Source organism: Ruditapes philippinarum, unplaced genomic scaffold (assembly GCF_026571515.1).
Source record: "Ruditapes philippinarum isolate M1 unplaced genomic scaffold, ASM2657151v2 ctg2601_1_1_1_1, whole genome shotgun sequence".
NCBI classification, from domain to species: Eukaryota; Metazoa; Mollusca; class Bivalvia; order Venerida; family Veneridae; genus Ruditapes; species Ruditapes philippinarum.
Genome location: NW_026861565.1, coordinates 63,586 through 88,481, shown reverse-complemented (window position 1 = coordinate 88,481; position 24,896 = coordinate 63,586). Strand labels below are relative to the sequence as shown.

The 24,896-nt window shown below is 31.7% G+C and overlaps 1 protein-coding gene across 1 annotated transcript in view; it reads right to left on the bottom strand.

Moving 5' to 3' along the window:
- LOC132716188 (dynein axonemal heavy chain 12-like) overlaps nucleotides 1-24,896 on the bottom strand; it is a 77,029-nt gene that overhangs the window by 46,581 nt on the left and 5,552 nt on the right. Inside the window, 28 exon segments of the mRNA XM_060699395.1 lie at nucleotides 126-271; nucleotides 1,944-2,132; nucleotides 2,649-2,774; nucleotides 3,481-3,666; nucleotides 4,203-4,427; nucleotides 4,636-4,822; nucleotides 5,466-5,695; nucleotides 6,071-6,463; nucleotides 6,690-6,782; nucleotides 7,143-7,468; nucleotides 7,663-7,939; nucleotides 10,467-10,871; nucleotides 11,776-11,970; nucleotides 12,563-12,763; nucleotides 13,414-13,599; nucleotides 13,819-14,095; nucleotides 14,738-14,859; nucleotides 15,584-15,790; nucleotides 16,146-16,407; nucleotides 16,952-17,130; nucleotides 17,478-17,569; nucleotides 17,893-18,238; nucleotides 18,830-18,941; nucleotides 19,117-19,200; nucleotides 19,792-19,950; nucleotides 21,039-21,114; nucleotides 21,496-21,685; nucleotides 24,752-24,778. Coding sequence (XP_060555378.1) covers nucleotides 126-271; nucleotides 1,944-2,132; nucleotides 2,649-2,774; nucleotides 3,481-3,666; nucleotides 4,203-4,427; nucleotides 4,636-4,822; nucleotides 5,466-5,695; nucleotides 6,071-6,463; nucleotides 6,690-6,782; nucleotides 7,143-7,468; nucleotides 7,663-7,939; nucleotides 10,467-10,871; nucleotides 11,776-11,970; nucleotides 12,563-12,763; nucleotides 13,414-13,599; nucleotides 13,819-14,095; nucleotides 14,738-14,859; nucleotides 15,584-15,790; nucleotides 16,146-16,407; nucleotides 16,952-17,130; nucleotides 17,478-17,569; nucleotides 17,893-18,238; nucleotides 18,830-18,941; nucleotides 19,117-19,200; nucleotides 19,792-19,950; nucleotides 21,039-21,114; nucleotides 21,496-21,685; nucleotides 24,752-24,778 — 5,498 coding nt within the window.

Here is a 24,896-nt window from a genome sequence, read left to right as displayed (position 1 = left end):
GAATAATATTATAGTAACTGAAGGTCACAAGTTACCTTGAATTATCAACACAGAGTTGATGTCACTAGAAATTTTAGTCCAAAATTTGGAAAAGCTAAATATAGTAACTCAAGGTAACAATTTACCTGGAATGATCAATACAAAGTTCCATAAGGAACCGGTATCTGGCTGTATCCATGGTCGGTACCAGCATTTGTCGGATATTCTTGGACTTTGGCTCCACCCCCTTCAATAACTCATTCCAATGTTTCCATGTTCCTCTAGCTTTTTGCTGGGTAAAAAAGATACACAATTAAATATCTAAACAAAACAGAAGTACAGAAATTAAACAAAGTTTTGAACTTTATGTCTACCCTTATGAGAGGATATTTAAAGAAGTCAGTATCTTCCTTATCAGTGATTAGAAGTATTAATCTTAATGTATGTGTGGCATAGATTTCCTTAATAAGGCTAGTTCACCTTTTGTTCAATTCTATACACTTTTTACTCTCCTCTGAGACAGGTATGCAAGTATTGCAAAATTATCTTGAACTGGGACCAACAAAAGTTCAATAATTATTTCAACACCTACAATTTTTCAGCAATATTGAACATTAACATACATGCTGATTTTCAAGAAATAAATAATTTTATTTAATAGCTTTGTGGGTTAATGTTTAAATCAGCTGCATTTCCGTACATGCCAGATAATTATTTTCAGATCCAAGAAACTGTGTTCACTTTTCTCTGTAAATATTCAAATAGCTTGTTAAGATATACAGTAGTTTACATAATTCACTTCTGGGTGATTCTAGAATATTTCTATTAACATACTATACATGGTTTTGCAACAGTAGTCAGCAGTGTATTCCCCAGTAGCCAATAATTTTATCAGCTGTTGAGGATAACAACTGCAATGTTTTAAGATAAATAAATAATAAATATATATATAAATATATAAATGCACATATATAATGACCACAAGCATGACAAACTGATACTATATTGAACATTTTCTCCTACCTTCCCATCTCCATGTTCACACTACAAATATTATAATCTTAATTTAGTACATTTTTATATCTCTAAATTAACAGTTCACGATGAAGATTTAAGATTGAAATAGGGTTATATAGTCACATCATAACTACTTGGGTTATATTACATCTTTTGAGCTTTACCAGGGAGGCAAGATCCAAAATATATGCCTTCCGTTACACAAGTATGCAAAAAAGAAATTGAAAGTTGTAGTCCAGCAAAATTTAAGAGAAGTCGATGCAGACGAGCAGACAAATGTTGCCTGCACATTGGATTTAGAAGCTACTCGTCCTGCAGGACAAGTGACTCTGATTCTCTGAAAATATTTTTCGATGCCTGCAAAATATATGCCTTCCTTAACACAAGTATGCAAAATATATGCCTTTTTATACACAAGTGTGAAAACTAAATTCCTTTCAGTACACATGTATGCAAACTGCCTTTCTGTTCAAGTGTGCAAGCTAAATAGAACTATGAACCTTTTTGTACACCAGTTAGAAAATTTTCTCACGATATAAATTGCTCAGGCCTATAATCAAACTTATCAATATGAGGGGCAAAAGGTTACAGGTGCTCAGACATTTCTTTACTATCAATCATACATATATCTTGTTAATTATGTGAAATGTATTTGCACACCAAGACACAAAATTTAATTGCAATAACCAACAATACAATTTATGCCAAAAGTAAATAATGAAAATTTTGTTCAAAATCTTGTTTGGTGCTAGTTTTTGTAAAAAAATTGTGGCAATATACTAAAATGAGTGTTCCAGGATCATATACCAGGACTATCTAGATTATCTACAAGCAACTGACAACTTCTCCACGGTAAAGACATTTTCAAATCTCAAAGTCACATCTCAGGCATTTGATTGGTCAGAAACAGGCAAATAATTTACAATGACCAATGAGAATATGCAAACCTCAAAGAAGATGTCATAAATGGACATTTCTGCTGGTAATGGCACATCAAATTTGCCAAGAGCTTTAGGCATAGGATGTTTTTCAAACTTTCCATTGATGAGGTCCTTGAAGAAAGCATCAAACTTGTGTCTACCATCAACATCTACTACAGCTCCAATAGACCATGGGATAGAAAATTGTACAACATTCTGAAATGAATGATAGAAATTTTAAACTGTATATACATTGTAATCTTAATTTTAATAACTTTTGACAGCATTTCCTTTTAAAAAAATTAACTGAAATGAAACATTTTATAGCTAAACATTCATTCTGAAATATAAAACATAGTCTAGTCGCTCTTACAGTCTTAGAAAAAATGAAACATTAACAAAACTTGTATCATAAATATATTAATACTCCTTTGTTAAGAACAACCTGTAACAACCACCAATTTTGACAAAAATTCTAAATTAAAAAAGGGGCATAACTCCATAAATATAGCTTTCAGACTTATGCCCCTTGTCTACCAAAGGCACTTTGACATAAGTAAGTATTTCAAATTTCATGTTGATAACTTTAAACATGTTTAAATAATCGTCTACATCAAAGGTTTTACACAACAACAACAACGGTGCAGAGATCATATTACCCTGACTTTTTCTTTGAAACAGACAAGCTAAAAATAAATAAAAACATTAAAAATGAAATTAAAGATAACTTACAATGACCCATGTTCTTAATGATTTGTTGTGCTCAAGATCTGGTGAAGCGAGAGCCTCGGCTAACAACATGTCAATCAAGTACATCAGTGATCGTACTGCATTGGACGGTTTTGATGCAATATACTCCTAGAAACATAAAGCAAAAAAAATTATCATATCATTAAACAGATGATGATATTTAAAGTTACAAAGTATAGTTTTTTGCTCTTTGATTTATAATTATTATTTAAATCAAGCCAAAATTGTAAAACTTCATGTGGTGACTTTTCACCTTTACTATTTATCAAAGATTTTATCATTATATTTAGAAGCCTTTTGTGAACTTGCTTTTAGTTTCTTTATATAAAAGCAATCAACATTCTTATTTCTTATATGATTCCAAACCAACGTGCTTAGGGTCAAACGATTCTATGTCAGTGACCTTGACCATTCTGCCAAGAAAGACTATGCCAAAAAGTTGATAAATGGCGGTGCTGATAATTGGTTAATGCATCAAATAAGTAATCTAAGATTCCCCCGACGTATCAGTGAGCCATTTTGTCCTAGACTCTACACTCATTGATAAGTACTAGTTGTTTCAGGAATGGATTTGAGTGTCTATTAGGATATAAACTTCCTTTACAATCCAGTTAAAACTTTATGAAGACACAATAACTGAAAATGCAGCCTGGATGTTTTTGTTTTCCTCATCTTGTCATTTATAATGATTAATAGCTTAAAATCAAAATACTATTTTTATCTTTCTTAATGCACATTAATTACTTTAATCCATCATAAACTTCCACAATAAAAATGATAGAAACATTATGTTATAAAACAGAGTTTAAATTACCTTGCAATTCTTTCTGACAAAGTCCAGACATGGGTCAACTAGCCATTCAAACAGTGCTTCAATAGCGTCACCAGCTTCTGTGGCCAGTACTTCATGTAAAGTATTCAACCAAGACCTCATTATTGGTCTCCAGCCTAACGTTGATGGTTCAAGGTAGATCATACCACATCGACTTACAGTAGCAGGCTACAAAACAAAGTAAAACCAAAACATGTAATAAAGAAAATGCATGTTCTTTTCTTTCCATAAGGGTAAAGTTTTCACGTTTTATTCATTAAATATCCCATTTTGCATATTTACAATGCAAAAACAAGAGACGAATGCAAATGTTATAATAAATAGATTAATATATAATTATGAAGATAGTTAAATGAACTGGTTAGGAAATAAGCAACTTCTCTATTTTCTTCATATACTAAGGGTAAATAACAATACCTCATCAAAAATGTTTGACTTCACAGATTGAGATGAGTGTGTGTTGTGAGGTAAAATATAAAGTACATGTATTAAGTAAAATTTATAACAAAAATATGTAGAAAAAAATCATTTTTTTTTTCATTCCATGGTGGCTATATATATCTATAGAGATATAAGAAATAATTTGCATACAGTTATATGTAATAAAACATCTCATGATCTCACTTAATCATGGTAATATACAATGTACTAGTAATACATGTAGTTTATCTCACAAAACTGTAAAACAACTATCAGTTACTTACAGAAGCTTGTGAAAGATCCATAGTTTCAAAGATAAGTGACATAGGATTGGACATCTGTATAATTTCACCACTCATTAGACACAGTTTCTTATTGTCATCAAGTACAGTGTTCATGTTTTCAATCCACAAGGCATCAATTGGACCGTCAAACACGACCCATTTTCTGTCAGGAGTATCCGTGGACGCAAACTCTCTAAATGTGTTTGCTACATTTCCGTCTGTCCACTGAAATTGTTAGCATAACAAAATCATGAAAATTTACAAACAAAAACACAAATATAAAATGGATCTGAAAATAAAATAACTAAAACAGAGCTATAAAATAATGCAGTACAAAGTCAACTTAACTTTAGCTCTGACTAGTAGCTGTTTAAATAAAGGTAAATATTTAGGCATGTTATACAATACATATAAGATCCTATTCATACATTACCTCATGAGAAACTGGATCAAAGCAACCAAACAATTGTCCCATCGTTACAGCCTTTGGGTTAATTATACGATATTTGACCTTTTCAAATTCCTCCGTGTGACCTTGTTCATTCAGCAAGGTCATTCCTTCACACAGTGTTTCTATCACCATAGTCTTACACCCAAACGGTTCACCAACCAACATGAAACTGTAATAATAATAAATATATATCTCATTTAACACTCTCAAAGCTAAAAATGATAATGCCTTACATTTTTTCACCATTCTAGAGTCAGGCCAACCTTCTAATCAATGTTGCTTGAACAAACTCTTTATTGTTGGCTAAATTTTTTCTCTCTATAATTTCATGCTGAACTGTTTATGGAGACAAGCTACCATCAGTTCCTCCTAGTGCTGGACTAAACAAAATCTACCCTTACAAATAAGACTCATTAAAACCAATTTTCACTTTTAAACTTTGCTTTTATTGCTCTCTTGAGAAGTCACCTTTTCAAAAAATTAGAACAATTAAACCTTGTTTGTTTTTTCAGATTTGTGCTAATTTTAACTCATTTTGGTCACATATTTGCAGTCAATTCACGTAACAAGCTTACATACAAAACTAACCAGTATTTACCAATTTCTCCTTAACTGACTGACACCTCAATCCTAAATGATTTCTGAATCAGGGATGAGAGACAAATGACTATTACACTCAATGAATTGTTAACATTTTTTTTTTTTGGCCTCACATGAGGATCAAACCAGAGACCAACACTCTGAGTTGGTTTACCAATTTTGAAACATTTGCCAATGTGTATAAAACACATAATATGATAGGACAATCTTACCCGTGTCTGACAATCATCATTTCATATGTTTGAATAATCTTCTCTTTGAAGAAATTGACAAACTGTAAATTCTTCTTTTCTGCTATGGTCTCCATGGCCTTTAAGAAGATCTCATAGTCGGCTTCCGGCAGGGAAAGTCCCGGGAACAAGTCAGAGATGATACCATTGAAAAGTGGAATGTCATGAGACAAGAACTTTGGTAAGTTGACATCAATGATAGATCTCAGCAACTATAAAATATATATAGTATACAAGTTTCTGTTCATGTCAAAAATTCAAATTTAAAGTGATGAATCATTTACAGTTAAAAAAACAAACTAAATTATATTCATTACTTTAGAATCGTAGAAAATCAGATTTTGTTATGTCATTGCATACAATTAATTCTTATATACAGGAATATTGACAAATTCAAGCATAGATAATAAACGATATTGAAAATATCAGAGGGATATCAAAACCAACAACAATTTTGCTTGACAGTAGAAGGAATATTACTGACAGGTACATAAGACAATATAAAAAAACAACATTTATCATTTTTGGACTAGGCTGTCAATGTTAACATTAATATCACTGATAGAATAACCAAACAAGCAACACACCAAAATATTTTCTTCTTCATCTGGATACTTCAGTTTAAGATTACCGGCTGCGGACAGCACAGCTTTTACAGCTCTCATGCCGTAATCATAATGGAACTGAGATGATAACTGTTCCGAGCACAGTCTGTATACAGTGACGATCTTTACTGACAACGCCTTTGCTTCCAGGAAACCAAACGAGTACAGCGAGATCTCGGCAATCATAGCATAGTCCGGTACCATCATAGCTACAGTTCTGAATAATACTTTGAGATTGTCCGGAAGTTCAGACCGACCTGCATAACCGGGGTTCATTGTTATGTTAACATAACACTGTGGATTCAGGTTCAATTCTGTTCCCTCAAACACAAACACATCTAGTTTACCTTGTACAGCTCTGATGATGCATAAAATCTGGAAAGAAGATAAAAATATTATTTACATCTTTTATTTACTTTGCTCATTTTGGAAGATAACTACAGAAGATAACTAGTTACATTAATGTCTTAAACTGAATAAAGAAGTCTTACTATCATATTTCTATAAGCATCTTGAGTTCCCTTTCTTACTGAATTTTAAGGTCTCAGGGTCATCTGGAAAATTTTCAAAATCTTTTTTATAGAAGGAACGGCAACGTTACCTGTTGGGCAATGACAGACAACACTTCAAGGTCAATTCTGTTAAACTCATCAAAACAAGCCCATGCACCAGCTGATGCAAGCCCCTTGAAAAACTGAAATAATGAAGCATATGCCACATGTTAAACTTGCACATGATACTGGAGCTAATAATATATACAAGTTAGTGTATCAAAGCTAATGAAATTTGATTATATCTCATTTTGTATTTCATATTAACAAGGAGATGTAATAAAATTAATATTCTCAATATATGTCTTTTTGTAAGGTTGTTTGAGGTTGATACCTACAAATAATTCTTAGATAAAATTGCAGATTGTTCTGTAAAGATAAATCTCCATCATTAATTTTCATTAACGTTAACTCTAAAATTTTACATGTATTTCAAAAAAGAAAAAAAAATGGATAAAAAATGGCTAAAATACAAATAAACATTTCAATCTAGAGGTAATAACCTTTCCCATAGCAATGTAATCGAGACCATCTGAGCAGTTGAACACCACACACTGTACAGCCAATGCCTTGGCCAAATCCTTCACCGTCTCTGTTTTACCAGTTCCGGCTGGACCTTCCGGAGCTCCGTTCAAATTCAAGTGGAAGGCACCGACAAGAGTACGATAACATCTGTCGGTGAGAGGTGTAATGACAAGACGTGTTGTATTACCAAGGTATTCATACGAGTATTTTACTGTGGCATTTGTGATCCTCACAATCATGTTGTCGTCCTCCCAGTAGTATCTAAGATGTGCCAACCAATTAAAGTCATTCTCGCTAGAAACACCTAAACAACAGAACACATAATTATAATTGCTTCAATTACAACAAGTATATTTGCAAAAATTCTTCTTAATCTTAAATCTAAATCAAATATTTCTTAAATAACTTCATTTTATTGTTTACAGAAATGGGTATACTATTTCAATATGGTAATTTGTGTGAAAATTTTCTGATAAGTTTCGATTTAAGAAATCTAACCTTTTTCCGCCAGCTCCATCACAGCATCTCTGGCATGCACATCAATTACAACGAGGGCACCCAGAGTGGTTCGAGCCTGTTTAGTCAGTTTGCCACGTACAAGTTCTACAACGTCCCCAAGCTGTTTCTGTAACACATCCCAATAGTCTTTCAGTCCTGTTGGTGCGGCACGGATAGCCTCGTGCACCTCTCGAGTCCAGTATGCCTGTGATGCGCACAACACCACCTGACCTGGCCAGTCAATGACCCAGTTTGTTCTTGGTTCAATGGCATATGCCTATAATCAAAATATCATAAAATAAAACAACATTATACCATTAATATTTTCAAACTTATCATCTACCATGTACAATATAATGAATATATCATTAATGAATACATGCATTTTCAATCATAATCAAAGACATTCTAAGTTGAAAATAACTATGTCTAAATATATAAATATAAGTGACGGAATTTTTGTTATGAAAATATAAGCTTCTGTATACATTTAGGATTATAAAAATCAATTGATACAGGTGCACACAGAATGACTTTAAAAGTCAGAAGTGAAATCATCCAAATGTAATCTTCAAATGAAATACATTAGTCTCTACAGTGTTTTAAGTAATGAAAATTGTTTAATACATGTAATAACATATAAATCAACAAAGATAAATAGTCAGTTCTTATCAAAAGTGCAAGTCTCATGCATTGACATATGCAAGTGTCTACACATGCACATCTTATCACAGTTCATAATCACACAACAATTTTTAAATCATTTCTCATAAAATAAAGATAATGCTGACTGCGGCAAAAAAATGCCATTCTTGATACAACTGCAAAGCAATGTGCGTACATAAAAATGCTTAATATTAAATTATCAAATTGACCAATTCTTAATTTCTGTTCAAAATATTTGAGAGATTGGTTTCAAATTTTCATGTTATAAATCTTATTGGATGCTAAGAACATGTATTATAGTAAATGTAAAATTAAAATATGTTAACAAAAGGTTTTATTTTAATATATATTTCAGGCATGTTGTAAATAAAAATTAATTAAAAATTTCTTTCATATTCTTGCCAATAACTTATATTAAATCTGTTGCTCTACCAGTTGAGCTAAATGAACCCAGTAAATAAATTATTCAGGACACTGGAGTGAGAATGAAAATTACTAATTTTATATATCAAAGTCAAAAACGGAATTGTACCAGTAAAGAAAAGGCCAAGCATAGTTTGTATAGACAAACTTGTTCAAAATACATCAGTATTCTCAGATTCTCCCCAAATACACATGGGTTCCGCTGATGGCATCTATATGATATAAATAGCTATAGACAGAGTTAAATTTTCTATCCCTGTGGTTGCAAACATGTGATCATATGAGATCCTTAAAGATTCTTTCATGAAGGATGTAGCTGCACAAACCATATAACAGCGGAAATGCTGGATTTTATGAATTTTCTTATTTATATCTCACAATTTTTTAGGTTTTATGAACAAATCTAGACGACATTTTACTTCTTCAAAAGCAAAAAAAAATATTGTAAATAGTAGTGTAGTCAGCACAAGACCTTTACATGAGCACAAAATGCAAGTACATGTACTTAAAATATAATACATATATATTCATACATAAATTTTGATAACTTTACCCCTCTCCATGTCTAGATAAATATCAGTTGAAATAATAATGCTTAAGATTATTTAGTAACATAATCTAATGTTTCTTACAATAATAAACTTGTACCAGTAAATGCCATTGATTTAAAATTTAATAAACTTTTGATAATTTAAAATAACTGTGTTTATTTTGTAACATGATTTCATGTATGTATATTTATTTGTCTTTATACAAAATGTGACAAAAATAAAAAAAATTTTTAATTAAAAACAATAATCTTTCTATATGAAAATTTCATCTCTTTATAACACGTTTTTTATGATCTTGGAAATATTGAATATTTGCCACCAATTCTTAAGTTAACATCAACAATACAGGAAAATTCAGATTTTTACTCAGCAAGTGACTTCCTAGACTTCTTGGTTGAGAAAAATTACTGCAGTCGCCCCTCAGTTTCTTCACATGGGTAGTACTTGTACTACCAAATAACAGGGTAATTTTTTGTAAATCAATATTTATTGAGATATAACAATAAAGGACTAGGAAAAAAACACTTGGGAAAACATATGTGGAAGAAAATAGTATAGGAATATGACATTCAACAATAAAATGAAAAGATGATTTATGGGAATTCCGTGATGTAATGCACTATAAACTGGAAATAATCAACACTTCATTTCCTTACATTTTCTTCATATAAAGGATAATCCTTTATTGCAAATAAGAAATAGTTTCATTTATAAAGATAAATTCAAAACTGAAATATCCTCTATTTCAAATGATATAACTTGACACTAACACTATAAGACAAAGAATTTCAAAAATTATTGAAAGGATGTAAAAACTGCTAAAATGAATCATATTATCATTAATTCCTTATACATAAAAATCTTATATCCATATCAAAGTTGTGTCAATTTACACATATATAAACAATTAAAATGATCTTGTCAAAAAACAATGAAAAAAAAATTTAAAACTAAAATTGAGAAACAGCATGTCTTTTTTAATCTGTCAAATCTCGAAGGAAAGATTTATTTCTTTTATACGTTATTATCAGTTTGTTATTAGACTTTCCCTTAGTAATAGAATTTAGGAAATTGAACTTACTACACAGCCTTAGGCAAGTTTATTTAAATGACTGCTAAATATATATATATCTCACAAATAAATATCCTAAACAAGGACCTCACCTCATGAGCAGATCTGACCACATCACGCACGGACAGTAACATAGTATCCTGCACCTGTAACAACCATTTCTCTACCGCTCCACGAGCCTCAGACGTCGAGATTGAATTTGCCATCTGTACTCTCTCACCCTCACTACTAAACATAGCATGAATGTCTAACTTAGAGTCAAACTCAAGTCTCGCAATACCCTCAAAACACTTCTTCAAATGAGGCTGTACACGTAGCGGATCTTTTGTCTCGGACAGTATCTCAAGCATTTCGTCGTTGGACAGGAAGAAGAATCGTGGGAAGAAGAGACGTTTCTTCTCTAGGTACGCGTTTAATCCCTTGTTGATCTTGTCAAGAAGACCATTACTATCCTGGAGCTTCTCTAACAGTCCTGTCATAGCTGTTGCTACCAATACCTATGTTACAAATTTTAAAACTTAACAGATTTTATCTTAAAATTACTTCAAAATTAATAAAAAGTCTATATATACAAGAGAGAATATTGACTACAGCTTTAAAGAGCTTAGTGATAGTAAAAAATCTTATCCGCTTCATACTTTTAAAGACCCGCATCCCCCTCCCCCCCCCCCCCCCCCCCCAACTCAACTCCCCCAAAAAATCAAATCAAATATTCACAATACAATAATTATCTTTTTGTCTTCAAGTGACATGATAATTGTTCCCTATATCTATGAAGTAACAAAATGCAGTACCAAATACAGACAATGTTTTGCAACATTTATTTGTACAATATCACATACATTTATACAATGGTGACATAATCTTAATCTTACAACATTCAACCTGAGATTATATATTATAATATTATAATTATATATCCTTCCTTTTATAATCTTAACTCCTTCAATTTTTCCAATGATTATATCTTGCCTTGGCACAGCCAGGCTAGACAACTCTTGACAACTTAATTTTAACCTCTTGATAACTACTAACAACTGTCTATAGTCACATATTTACAATAGACATTTGTGATAATAATTACCCCAGCATTTGGCAACACCTATATTGAAGATGCAAAGGAAACAAATTCCATAACAAAGATGCAGTAACTTAATAGACAAATGTAAGGGATTCATAACTACTTAAACCTAAAAATTACAAGTTGTCATATGGTAGAATTTAATGTAATTTTAATGTAATTTCATATCTCATTGAAACTTAACCATTTCCTTGTAATAGATTTTTCAAAACTAACATATCTCTTTTTTGTCCTTTGTTCAAAATATTTTTTCTTTATAAAAAATGGTGCATAAATAAGTTACAAAAACCTTTGCTAAATTAACTTGTATACAAATATACCTTGGGATCTTTGACTGTATTTTTCATAATTTCCTTCCAGTTTCTGTCGACAATCTGGAAGAGACGGCCTTCCTCTGGCATCTGTTGCATAATGTCCTCTGAGGAGAAAATCGGCTCCAGGTACAACCACTGGGCTTGAACCTTTAACCATTCATCAATTGTGTCCTGTATACGGATCAAACGCTCTTCCCATATCTGAATAGATACAAAATATCTTTGCAGGAAAAATATCATTAAAGACAAGATAATTTTTTACCAGAAATTTACATTCAAGTATGTGCAAGTGTTGTGTGACAATATCAAAAAAATGCAATTTTCATGTCTAGCTTCAAAATCCCATTGGTTATGAACCTGGACAAATAACCTTGACAAAATGAATGATTAACAATTAGAATATACAACCTTGAAGAATACACTAGCAATCACAGAAACCTACCTACAAACATGATTTTGTTTGTTTGATTTGGGTTTTACGTCACACCGACACATAGGTCATTTGGCGACGTTCCAGCTTTACTGGTGGAGGAAGACCTCAGGTGCCCCTCCGTGCATTTTTTCAGGCACGAACGGGCACCTGAGGAGAACCTGCGACATTCTGTAAGCTAGCTGGATAGCTTCCTCACATGAAAGAATCCAAAGTCCCTTTCGGGATTCGAACCCACAGCGTTGAGGGGCAAGTGGTTTGAAGTCAACTACCTTAACGACTCGGCCACGGACGCCCCTACAAACATGAAATACCAATTAAACTTATATTCAATTACATTGTAATGGTTTCACAATTGTATACCTTAATTTCCTTCTCAAATGGTTTGATGAACGGAGATCCTCTCATTGTCTGAGTTTTGACAATTTGATCATCAAGCTGTGTTTGTATATCATCAACTGATGATAAAATACTGATGCCTGTGTCACGATACTGACTCAGATTAAAGTCTACAGCATCCCAGTCCTCCATCATCTTGTTCATGGCCTTCTCTAGTGAGTGTTCCTATAATAGTTTTATAATGTTAAGTAAAGAATTATAATATAAAATCAGATTCAATGTATATTTTACCTATTTTGCAATGAATACATTTATGTCCTTTTTCTTTAGTTTATGCACATTTATTTCAGCTTGATTGTAAAGAAAGCATGAAGCTTATTTGAACTAACCAGTACTGGTTCACTCCCTGGAACTAACCAGTACTTGTCACCTCCAGAAACTAACCAGTACTGGTCAGCTTCCTGGAAATAACCAGCATTTAATCTGCTTATCTTGTGTAATGTACATGCACTGCTTTAAACTCAGAATCAACCATAAGCACTTTCTAGGAATGCAATGGGAACTGTGATAGGGAGGAGATGAAAATGCGCTGTAAGGAATGTGCCGATTTTTACGGCGAAAAAATTAAAAACAAAAAATTTCTTAGAAATACAAACGCAAGTTATTCTTTGATTTTGATCAATTCTATTTGGTCCGACAGATTTTGTTTCGGTCCGACAGATTTTCATGGTTTGTCAGACCGAATGTCTGACAGTTTTTTTCAACTTTCGGGAAGTCTGGGAACAGTCATACAATGCATGCCACTATTATCAAAATTGCTCTAATGGTAAATGCAAACAAAACTATGAATTTTAAATATTAAACCTATAACCTACCTTTGTTGCAGCAGCACTAATGCCTTCAAATTCTTCCATGAATGGTTGTAGGTTCAACTTAAGCACCTTTCTGAGGGTTGAACCAGAGTCTGGGGTCAGGTCAAAACCTGCAGTTCCAGACATTTTCTCCCAATGACGTGGACGCATACCACGATTACACATGATTCCTATCACTGGGATGAATTCCTGAAAGTGATAAACAGATATACAGTTAAATACTTTATCTATTAACAATCAAAATACAATAAAAAAAGAAGTTATAATATAGTCAGAAAGTATTAGAGTGTAAAGGTAAAGCTATTTCTGTCTTAGTTAAAATTATCTATTGAAACATGTTGAAACTTCATAGGTACCTTTAACAAAGAAATATATTGATCACTTAGAATCATTATTTAAGATACATACCTTAAATTCTGTCATTTGGTCCTGTACAGCATTACAAACAGTGACAGCTGCCGGAGGTGTCAACTTGGCGTCAGGTTCTACATCGCCTTCGGTCCCGTCATCCTCGGCAAGGCGACGTTTCTTTTTACGTTCTCTGTTGATCTCATCTATCTCGATCTGCATCTTCTTCAGTTTCTGATTAAACACTTTCTGTATCTTATAGATTTCTCTCCAGTATTCATCTACCTCGCCTTCAATAACTTCAGCCTCAAGGTCCAAGAACGCTCCATCCATCCATCTGTTAGAAGTAACCATTTCTTCTTTATTTAACTTTGTGAAATTATCATCAATGAATACAACAAACAGTGACTTATAAAAAAATTTTGAATAAAAATATACAATGGATAATTCAGAATTTTATCATTTTTTCTAAAATATAAATTTTTGATACATAATTCAAAACCTAAGTAATCTTTTTTGGTGAGAAAAAAAAAGAAATTTTCTATTTTTCAAGGATAACTTAATATTCACAAATGCTTTCTTTCCTTCCACAGTACCACACTATAACTAAACTTAATATTCACAAATGCTTTTATTCTTTTAACAATGCCACACAATAATTAAAAGAACTAAGATGGGCTGCATGCACAAATATCATCAATTCAAAAATTTATACATTTATACAATACAAAAGTGAAAATATCAATCTTCCAATGTTACCAAACGATTTGACATATCTAGGCTTCCTGTTAAATGCCAAGTCAGTATGCACAATCCTGTAGTCATACGGATTTGTACACTGCAACCTGCTTTGATTTTGGAATTCAAATATATAGATACTGAAATGCCTAAACCTTATAATGGCGTGTTCCACCTTCAAAGCAAGAAATGCCCATTACATAAATATAGGGGTTAAATATCCTGCAAACAGACATCTTACTTTTTCTCTGCTCTTTGCCATTTCATGACAATATTAAAGAGTCTCTGGAATGGATCTACAGCATTTGTGATCTCATCTATATCTGGGTATGTTGTGACTGGGTACTTGTATAGCTGCTCCTCCTACCATACAAACAGTTAAAATGTGAAATTGAGCCGTGTCACGAGAAAACCAACATAATGGGTTTGCGACCAGCATGGATCCAGACCAGCCTGCGCATCCGCGCAGTCTGATCAAGATCCATGCTGTTCGCTTTCAGTTTAATTACTTGTTATAGGGTTGGTAAGCGAACAGCATGGATCCTGATCAGACTGCGCGGATGCACAGGCTGGTCTGGATCCATGCTGGTCGCAAACCCATTGTGTTGGTTTTGTCGTGACATGGCTCAATTATACTTCTGTCTTATACAGTAAAATCATACATATAATCAACTTTTAACAGTAAAAATATACATTTAATCAACTGATTAATCTTGAAATAATATACAGCCAATATATACAGACCTGCTTATTTTTACATTGAGATAATAGTGAACAGTAAAAAACAATTTTTAAATGATACAAGTTTTAGTTGATATGACTAAACTTCACTGTTTGAATTTGTGGGCCGGGCATTCCTTTTTATTACTATACTTTTTCATATTTCATATAGCTTTAAGCTCCTTGTATTTTTATATGAGTTTCTTCCATGTCAGTTTTAAACATTTTTGAAACCTAAACATTAACTAAACACCTACTATAAATTTGATGAAAAAAAATATTACAATACAGGATGTGGTTATGCTTTCCTAGAAAATTTCTATCAATAACTTCTTAAAATAAGAGATACATTTAACAACAGTATTACCTTATTTATCCACGTAATTTGGTCGGTTACATCAGCCAGACGTTTCTGTACAGCACGTACATCCTGTACATATTGTTGCATCATATCAAGTTCACCGTAGTCATTAAACTCATCAACACGTTGTCGTAACTTCTCAAGTTCGAGCATTACCTTCTCTCTCTTCTCTAACAATCCCTTCTCACCGGCTTGTTTAGACTTCTCTATCAGCTACAATACAAATAACAAAAGGTCAATTTACTGGGCAAAATATAGAAAGAAAGTTTTGTTTTGTGTTTTTCAGATAAAGCTTCTTTTGACATTATTTTAATAATAAAGATGTGTTGATTACAATACAGCTACTGAATTGTAAAAAAATACATATCTTGCAGAACAGTGAAATTATACAAATGGAGAATAAATGTATCAAGCCAAATTTTTTTCTGCAAATTCTAAACTTTCCATATATTGTTTTTACGCCATTCGCTCCATACAGCTTGTTTAATATTCATACTGCTTACAACGTGGCAAACTTTATGTACAATGCATTTTATACATATTATTAACATTTAAAAGCAAATTTTACCTCTTCGTTCTGATCAAATACTGGGTTGATGTTCTTCGGCCATGTAAGCACATCACAATTGAGAGCAATGTCTTCTGGTGTAAACAAAAACACATCAATCAAGTAGGCAAGTCTGTCCTTAGACTGTGTAATACGTTCATTCAGTTTGACCATTCCTTGTGTTCGAGCATGCTCAACAAATGCAATCATGTCAATCAGGTCTTCGCTTGTCTCTGGGTCACGTAGTGCTCTATCCATAATGTTCTGGAACTCTTCACAGATTCTGTAAGTGATAATTATACATATTATAATACTGATACCTGCAAATGGGCTATAACATACTTTATACTGAATATAATGTACTTAGCAATAGAGGGATATGGTATGATTTTTGGAAAAGAAAAACCACCATTAAGCAATTGTTCAAACATTAATGTTTTGATTCTGCTTAATTAAAACCATTTTAGAATTACTTCTTATCTTTGAGATTTCAAACTGCTGATTGTAAACAATATCAAAAGAATGGACGAATGAAATATCAAACAGATGATATGTACTCTTTTAAAAATCATTATGTATAGTGCAACCACTTCATAGCTACTCTTTGTAGAGAAATAACTCTTTACAACAACAGTATCAATCTAACATCACTATAGCAACATCTTTTATTAAAAACAAAATAAATGATCTTGAAAGGGTGTTCCAAAGTTGTATAGTACTCATTGTATCTGTTGAAAGAAATGTGAAAAAGATCTAAATATTGAGCATGTGATAAACTATATGATAAACTATGTAATAAACTATGTGATAAACTATGTAACACTTACTCTTTGTTCTCTTTCCTGTGATCATCAGACACCTTTCTCAATAGTTCATTAGCCAGTCCACGAGATGCTTCAGCTAGACCTCTCTTCAAATCCTCACAATCCAATCGAATCATGTCAAAATGCTCAATGCTTGGTAAACCCATGATCTCCTTAGCTAGATTTCTGTACTTCTCAATTTGCTACAGTAAAATAACATATAGGTGAGAAATGTTAAATATAAAATGACATTTTAAACAGAAATCAACCACTGACCTCATTACTATTCTTTAAAACAAAGTGATGGAACTAGACAACCCATTAATAATTACAATGGAAGAAAGTTCATTCTGAATACCAAATTTTACTTATATACTTAATGAAACTAAATAATTTTTGCTATTCATGGATATTTAAGTAAAACTGAAGATGAAAATGTTGATAATACATAGTTCATCACCTTAGTGCAATAGCTGATTAACTCATATTAAATATTTAAGAACTTTTGCTGTTACTGCACTTAGGTGACAATATATGTATAAATAAGTACCTCAGTATATTCTGCAAATGTGTGTTCTACTTCCATGTATTTTTGGATTTCAGCAAGAGCCTCTCCATTTACAATGTAGTCATATCTATCCACTGTAATCAGATAGTGTTTGTATAATTACACCAAACATATCATAAATAAAGTTAATTCAAAATAACAATAAAATGCTCTATAAGCAGAGCTTAAAAGTTATTAACCTGTATTGTGAAGATAAATTAGTGGGAGATTATTTCCTAAAATTCCAATTCTCTCATCACAAATAATATGAGGAAAGCACATATGTATTGCAATTTTCTAATTTATTTCTTTAATAATTATTACTTTACAATAGATCAAAAGGCTCTTTTACGTATCCATGTGCATTTTTATTTGTTTCCTATGAAGCAGTAAATTAACAACCTAGTAAGAAACATACCAAAAGATTTCAGATGAGCCTGTGGTTCTTCAAAGTTAGCTTTTACAGCTTTTTGTAGTTTAAGAACATATTTCTTCAGGATATGATCGGGGATCGAGGCGTCAGTATGGTTGAGGGTACTTCCACCAGACAGCCATGACTGAACCGTCGGCACTTGCTGCATTGTCTTACATATCTGTTTCACCACAAACAGTACTGTGTCTTCAAGGTCCTGACTTGGTGGGTAAAACTGCATTTTCTCATCATCAAATGTGAGCTCCATTTTCAGTAAAGGCAGACAAGTTTTGTCATCAGCGTCAAACAAGTTGACGTATCCATCTAAAGTGCGCTCCAATAGTCTCCTCAACTAGAATACATTGATCAAAATACTTTAAATATAATACAAGGAACACAACAGAACGTAAGATCACCTAAAATCTTTGTCACAGCAAATATAAAAAAAGCTTTTTTGATATCACTTGGTATAACTAAAATTATGAAAACTAAAATTAAGAGAATAATTTTACCCAGTGAAGAAAAATATATCACTTTTAAGTAATATTGACAATTACAAATGAGGGTACCTGTAAATAGACTGACTTCGAAATTAAGAGATATTTTGAGTTTTCCCCGCCAATCCGGGGGTACGAACAAACTTTTACAGTTACAGCTTTGAAAATAAGATCAACATGCTAACTAATCAATTGTGACCAGTAGTGCACGATGAAGTTATAATGATAAAGGTTTGTTACTGCGGGATTAGCCTGGAAAAACCTATATTTGCCGAGTTCTGGATAACATCTCTTAAAGGCCTTCTACATAAAAGTCTTGTTAATTTCAAATTGTCACATCTGAGCATGCATGTACATGAATGTGAGAAATGACATCAGTTAACATCATGGCATAAAAAAAATCGAATAAAAATAGAATGATGAAATGCAGATATTGTTTTTTATACCTGATTTGAGATAAGTGTTGTTACACTGTTGTAGAATGATGGATATTTCTCCTGTTTCAGATTTTTAAAGTTGTTCTTGTCACCAAATACATTGATCACTTTCGGATACCAACTGTAATGGAAATACAAATGAATAACTGTTCTTAAATATATCAACTGAAGAAAAGTAGAAAGTTAATGCAAAACTTTTACTTTCAAAATCATTCTTTTGTAATAAAATTTTACAACGCAAATTATATACAATGATGGTAATCATTTTCAGAATGAATTTGCAGTAAATTTTTTACCTCAGCATGAGTTTTTCTTCTGCCTTTTCTAGATCAAGTATCACATTGTTCTTTAGTGATTCAAATTCCATTGGTCCCTGCGCTCTGAAAACAGAATAATTTGAAGTTCTAAAGCCAGGAATCAAGATAATGTTGACAGCAGGAATCAAGATGACATCAACGTAAATACCAATGTCACAACCATTTAACTTGTATTCTTAAGATAATAAAAATATAGAAAAAAGATACAACACAAATCATTTATGACTACATCCCACATTTTGGTGCTGTGACCAGGTCACAGTGCACTAGCACTCAGCCTTATAAGCTACAGTGAAAAATAAATACTTCTGCTTTAAGGTAGTCTTACTGCAATGCTTTCCAGCCAAAAAAATTTACAATTTCGGCCAATATCGCAATCAATCGGTCATTTCTGGAATGTTATTTTTCAGGATTATAGGTATTCAATTATTTTTAACCATTTACAACCAAAATTTAGTACATAGCAATAAAGGATGAGTGATTGTTAATAATCTGATGCCCATGATTTTGAAAAAATAACGTTCCGGAAATAATCAATTTGCTACGATATTGGCTGATGTTAGAATTTTTTGGCAGGAAAGCATAACAGTAAGATTACCTTAAGCTTATTTTATGCTTTTTTCTTTGAACAAACAAACAAACAAAGTGACATACCTGAATTTTGAGCAGTCAACAAGAATCATGTTTCCCAGTGTTGTCTGACACATATCAAGAACAGTCTGCATGGAGGGATGTAACATGTGTAGGTTCTCTCTGATATTCTCCTTGGCAGCAACAAAATCATTGTGCCATGGCTTGGAGAAATCTAGACCACTGAAATACAACACAAAATAACATTATTTATATGTTGAATTGTGCCTAAAAACCTCTGAAATACAATAAAAATAACATTATTAATATGTTAAACTATCACAGTGAGAAAAAGCGTCTTATTTCAGTCGTCAAAAAAAAATATATTTTGTATTAAATAAGCTTGCAATAAATCATAAAGTGATTGGAAGTATAAAGTGTTTGTGCTAGCAATAACCATATACACTAAATTATATAAACTCACAATAAATGATACAGTGATTCTGTATACACACTGTGAATTATGTTTTAGGGGTTTTTTTTATGATTTAAACGGGGTAAAAAACAAAGGGCCTAAATTTTAAGGTTAGTCATAAAACATATCAAAAGAATCACAACAATATGGTAATAGAATTGGAGAGAAATTTTGAAAATATTTTAGATATGATGAATTTTCTTAACTTGATTGTCTTCTTTTTCAACCGCAATTCTACTCGAATGCAACTTAAGCAATGTACTATGGATATAGAATTTGCTTTGATCTGTTATTGTTTTACAATGTTTCATCCTTTCTAAGCTACTAGTACCTCATTTAGCATAAAGAAGATAAAAAGGGTAATCAATACCATAGACATATAAAATGTCAGTAAAGATATTCAGTGATCGATTACTTGATCAATAATTAATTATACACCATACTGGAAATTAGGAAAGAAAACACTTCAAACTTTTAGTATAGTCTAACCTGATCATGAAATATAAAATATATGTTAAAAATATTTAAATGGTAAGCAAAGACAATTAAAGCAAAAAATAAATAAAATAAAACAGTCACTATTCTGTTTGTGGTCTCAGACCCATAAAAAAACAGAAGGTAGGCCAGTAAGAATTTATCTATTTTTTGTACGTAAAAACTTTTGTATAATAGAAAAGAATCTGAAAAAGCAGAAAAGCAAAAACGTCTAGACCTCAAGTCAGCAAGTAAAAAATAGGGTAGGTACGGAAACCTGAAACACTTTTTTTTGGCCTTATCCTAAAATTGTTCATTTGTTTTTTCAATGGACTTCATTCTACCTTTAACTTTATTCATAGAATATGGTAAGACATAATACCTTGGCTCCTGAGGTGGTGGACCAGCTACTTCACCATCTAGTCCTTTAACTTCTGGTTTCATCAAAACATGTTGTACTGAAAATAAGAGTTAAGCACCTAATATTAAAATTAAGGCTCAAAATATTACGCCGAAAAATAACCACTACACTGTACACTTCAAATCATACCAAAAATATAAACTGAATGTCAGAGGTGCAAAGATATCCTGACTGAGTGAACACTATTAAACTTTGAAAGTATTATTATAATTGCAAACTTCTTTCGTGGATGTTATATGAACATGAAATCATACCATTCAAAAAGCTGAAATTCTCCACTTTTAAACTAAGAGGATACAGGCTATCTGAGTCAATAGCCTTATGGTATTCATGTTTAAGCAACAAATTATCACAGAATTCTACATCAAAATAAATCTATGACTTACATAATTGTTAAATAAAATAAATTATGTCTTACCCATGGATTTCTTCATGCTAGACGTGAAGTCTTTTTTTATCTCTTCAAACAAATCCCTAATGCACTCCTTCATATAAGGTGTAGACCTGAGTTTTTCTGGGATCATTTTTACAATCTTGTGAGCCCATTCTTTCTGCATAGGTGTAACTGGTCCACTCTCCACACATTTTCTCATAAACTGGTAATTCACCTTTAGATATACAATATATGTACAATGTAAAAAGTTTTTTACCTTAATCATATTTTGTCAGCATTATATCTTTTACTTCAAACATCAAAATTTCATTTCATTTCTTACAAAAGTAAAAAAAAGAGGCCCCAAACAAAACAAAGGTCAATATAAATATACCGATAAAAAAATTCTTAATACTTTCGAGTCCAGAAGTGTAAGTATTAATTATATAGGGTAAATCCTGATCAAAATAAAATTAAATTCAACTGAAATAAGTGAAAAAGGGAGAAGAGAAAATCAAAATGCTATATGATTATAATGCTTGAACGGACAGATGAATCTCTGTTACACAATGCCAAACAAAATGATAAAAATAATTCAGTTCAGGTCATAATATTTGTACACAGGTCATAATATTCATACACAGGTCATAATATTCATACACAGGTCATACTATTCATACACAGGTCATAATATTTGTACACAGGTCATAATATTCATACACAGGTCATAATATTCATACACAGGTCATAATATTCATACACAGGTCATAATATTCATACACAGGTCATATTATTCATACACAGGTCATAATATTTGTACATAGGTCATAATATTTGTACACAGGTCATAATATTCATACACAGGTCATAATATGAATACAAAGGTCATAATATTCATACACAGGTCATAATATTTGTCACCAGGTCATAATATTAGTACACACATTATAATATTTGTACACAGGTCATAATATTTGTACACAGGTCATAATTATATTCATACACAGGTCATAATATTTATATAATATTTATACACAGGACACAGGTCATACTATATGTTAATTTTTTTTTTAATTAAACTAATCAGTCTTAATATTTGAAGTTTTAAAAAAAACTGTAAATGGCTTAATCATCAGTCAGCTACTGTACATGAAAAAAAAACTAGAACAAAAAAAAATCTTTTATAATCAAATCAGCTGTAGACATACAAAAATAAAGCTACGTAATAAACTTTGGCGATTATTATAAACTTTAATCTGGAACATTGCCAGCTTATTGATTAAACAACTCTGATATCATTATACTATTGGAATATTTGGTCCTCATTATAACATGTGCCAAAACAGAATTTTATACATACAATAATACAATACATGTGGTATTTTAGATAAGGAGGTATTTCCCCATGCACTGATTGTTGACATAAAACTCAGATGTTACAATTGCAGAAATGTTGTGCTATACAAAATATAAATGTCTTTAGAACCTTTAGATTGCTGAAACTAAAATTGAACAGCCCTTTCCACAAGCATTGACCAAGAGCAGCCCCAAAAAATTAGTGCAATTGTACCAGCCTCTTTTTATGTCCTCAAACTGTCAATAGGTACTTCAAAATATGGAAGCTGGGAAGACTATTTGAGAAATTCAGGAGCAGAAGGGTTAAAAATATTTTCTCTTCTAATGATTCAACTTTCATAGCAGTTTTTTAATTTGATTTTTTATTTTTAAAATAATTTCATTGGATTTTATAGGAATAGTAAGACAACTGCAAGATCGAAGTACAGCCTAACGAATGCTATAACAGATAACAGAACAAATATGCCATATTGGTAGAGGGAAAACACCAGGGGAACTGTAGCTAAGTTTTAATTTGGCAACTAGTTGGTGGATTATCCTTTATAAAAGTTAAGGTATAAGCAATCACAATAGAAATTAAGATTAACAGAAGTCTGATAATTGAAAGACCATTGTAAATAAAAGACCAAGGGGAAAACAATCTGTAAAAAAGAAGAACCAAAAGTAGAAGTAAATCAATTAAATAAATAGAATAAAAGTGAACTTGAGACATTATACAAACTACATGTAGATTAGAGAAACATTTTAGATAAAGGAAAAGCTGAATATTCTTATATTCATTTGTTACATGATGAGAAAAATGTGCAGGCAAACAAAGACTCGAACCACAGGACCCTAGGAATACCATTTTACCAGCTACAAGGAATGAGCTACCCTGCCAATTACACATTTTCTTTCCAAAATAAGTGAACTATTCTATACTTAAGACATATATAGAGAGAATTTTTTTTTTTTTAAATTCCCATCTTCATTGGTTATCAAATTGCAGAGAGTCTGAGATGCTTAAAACTGACAATTAAATAACAAGAGAAATATTAAGCTACTCTCAAAACTGTCATTTTCCATTTGTATTTACCGGGTATCTTGTTTATCATTATGTAATTTTATCACTTTTAACTCTGAAAAGTAATAATCAGAAAACTGCTCAAGTTGGTAGTGTTACCATTCCTTTCTTATTTATGGTACATGTACCTCATGATAAAGTAACAAAAGTATAATTCTCCAGACAATGGCAGAACTAAAGGACACAATAGCTATGGAGTAATTGTTATTAATGATGATTGGCAGAATAAATTTAAAACTTAAGATAAATAATAAAATTTGTTTGCTGGACAGATGTCATGTTATTGTTCAAACTATGATTTTTACAGTTTCTTCCACTTCACAGTTTTGTATACACATTACAGTAGAATAAAGTATTTGTTAACAAGGTGTGTTAAATATTGTGTCTGAATGCATCAAGTAACAAACTATTGCATTACAAACGATTTACAAAAGACAGAAAAATGTTTACAATTACTAAATGGAAAACTCAATATATTTGAATGTTAATAGCCAATTTTTTTTCTTATCCCACATATTGTGCCCCAAATAAATGCAATCTGAGTGGATTGATCAATTTTATCATTTTGATATTCAAAAGGAAATCCTCTACATTAACAAAGACATTTCTTAAAAAAAAAATTTTTTTTTAATTTATCAGGGCCAAAATTAAGAAGGAAGGGGACAAGGGGTTGGGAATGGCCCAAATGCTTTAGTATGAAAGGTTAAATGGTCCTCTATATGCAAGAAGTTTATTTTAAATATAAGAAATCAGCATTTAAGAGGCTTCTATTCAGAAAAGAAATAAATTCCGAGTTTCTACTAATAGGACAGTCAGCTACTGAGGGTTAGTATGTAAGTTAATTAAACATGATAATCTATGCACATGACTTGATATACTCACCCTGATTCTTCTGTCTTTGCTCATCATCTATATATCATATAATATAACAACATTATATCAAAATTGTGCTTGATGCTGATACACAAAAATGTGCATTACAATATCTATTTTATGATGACCTAAAGTATAGTTTCTCTCTCTTTTT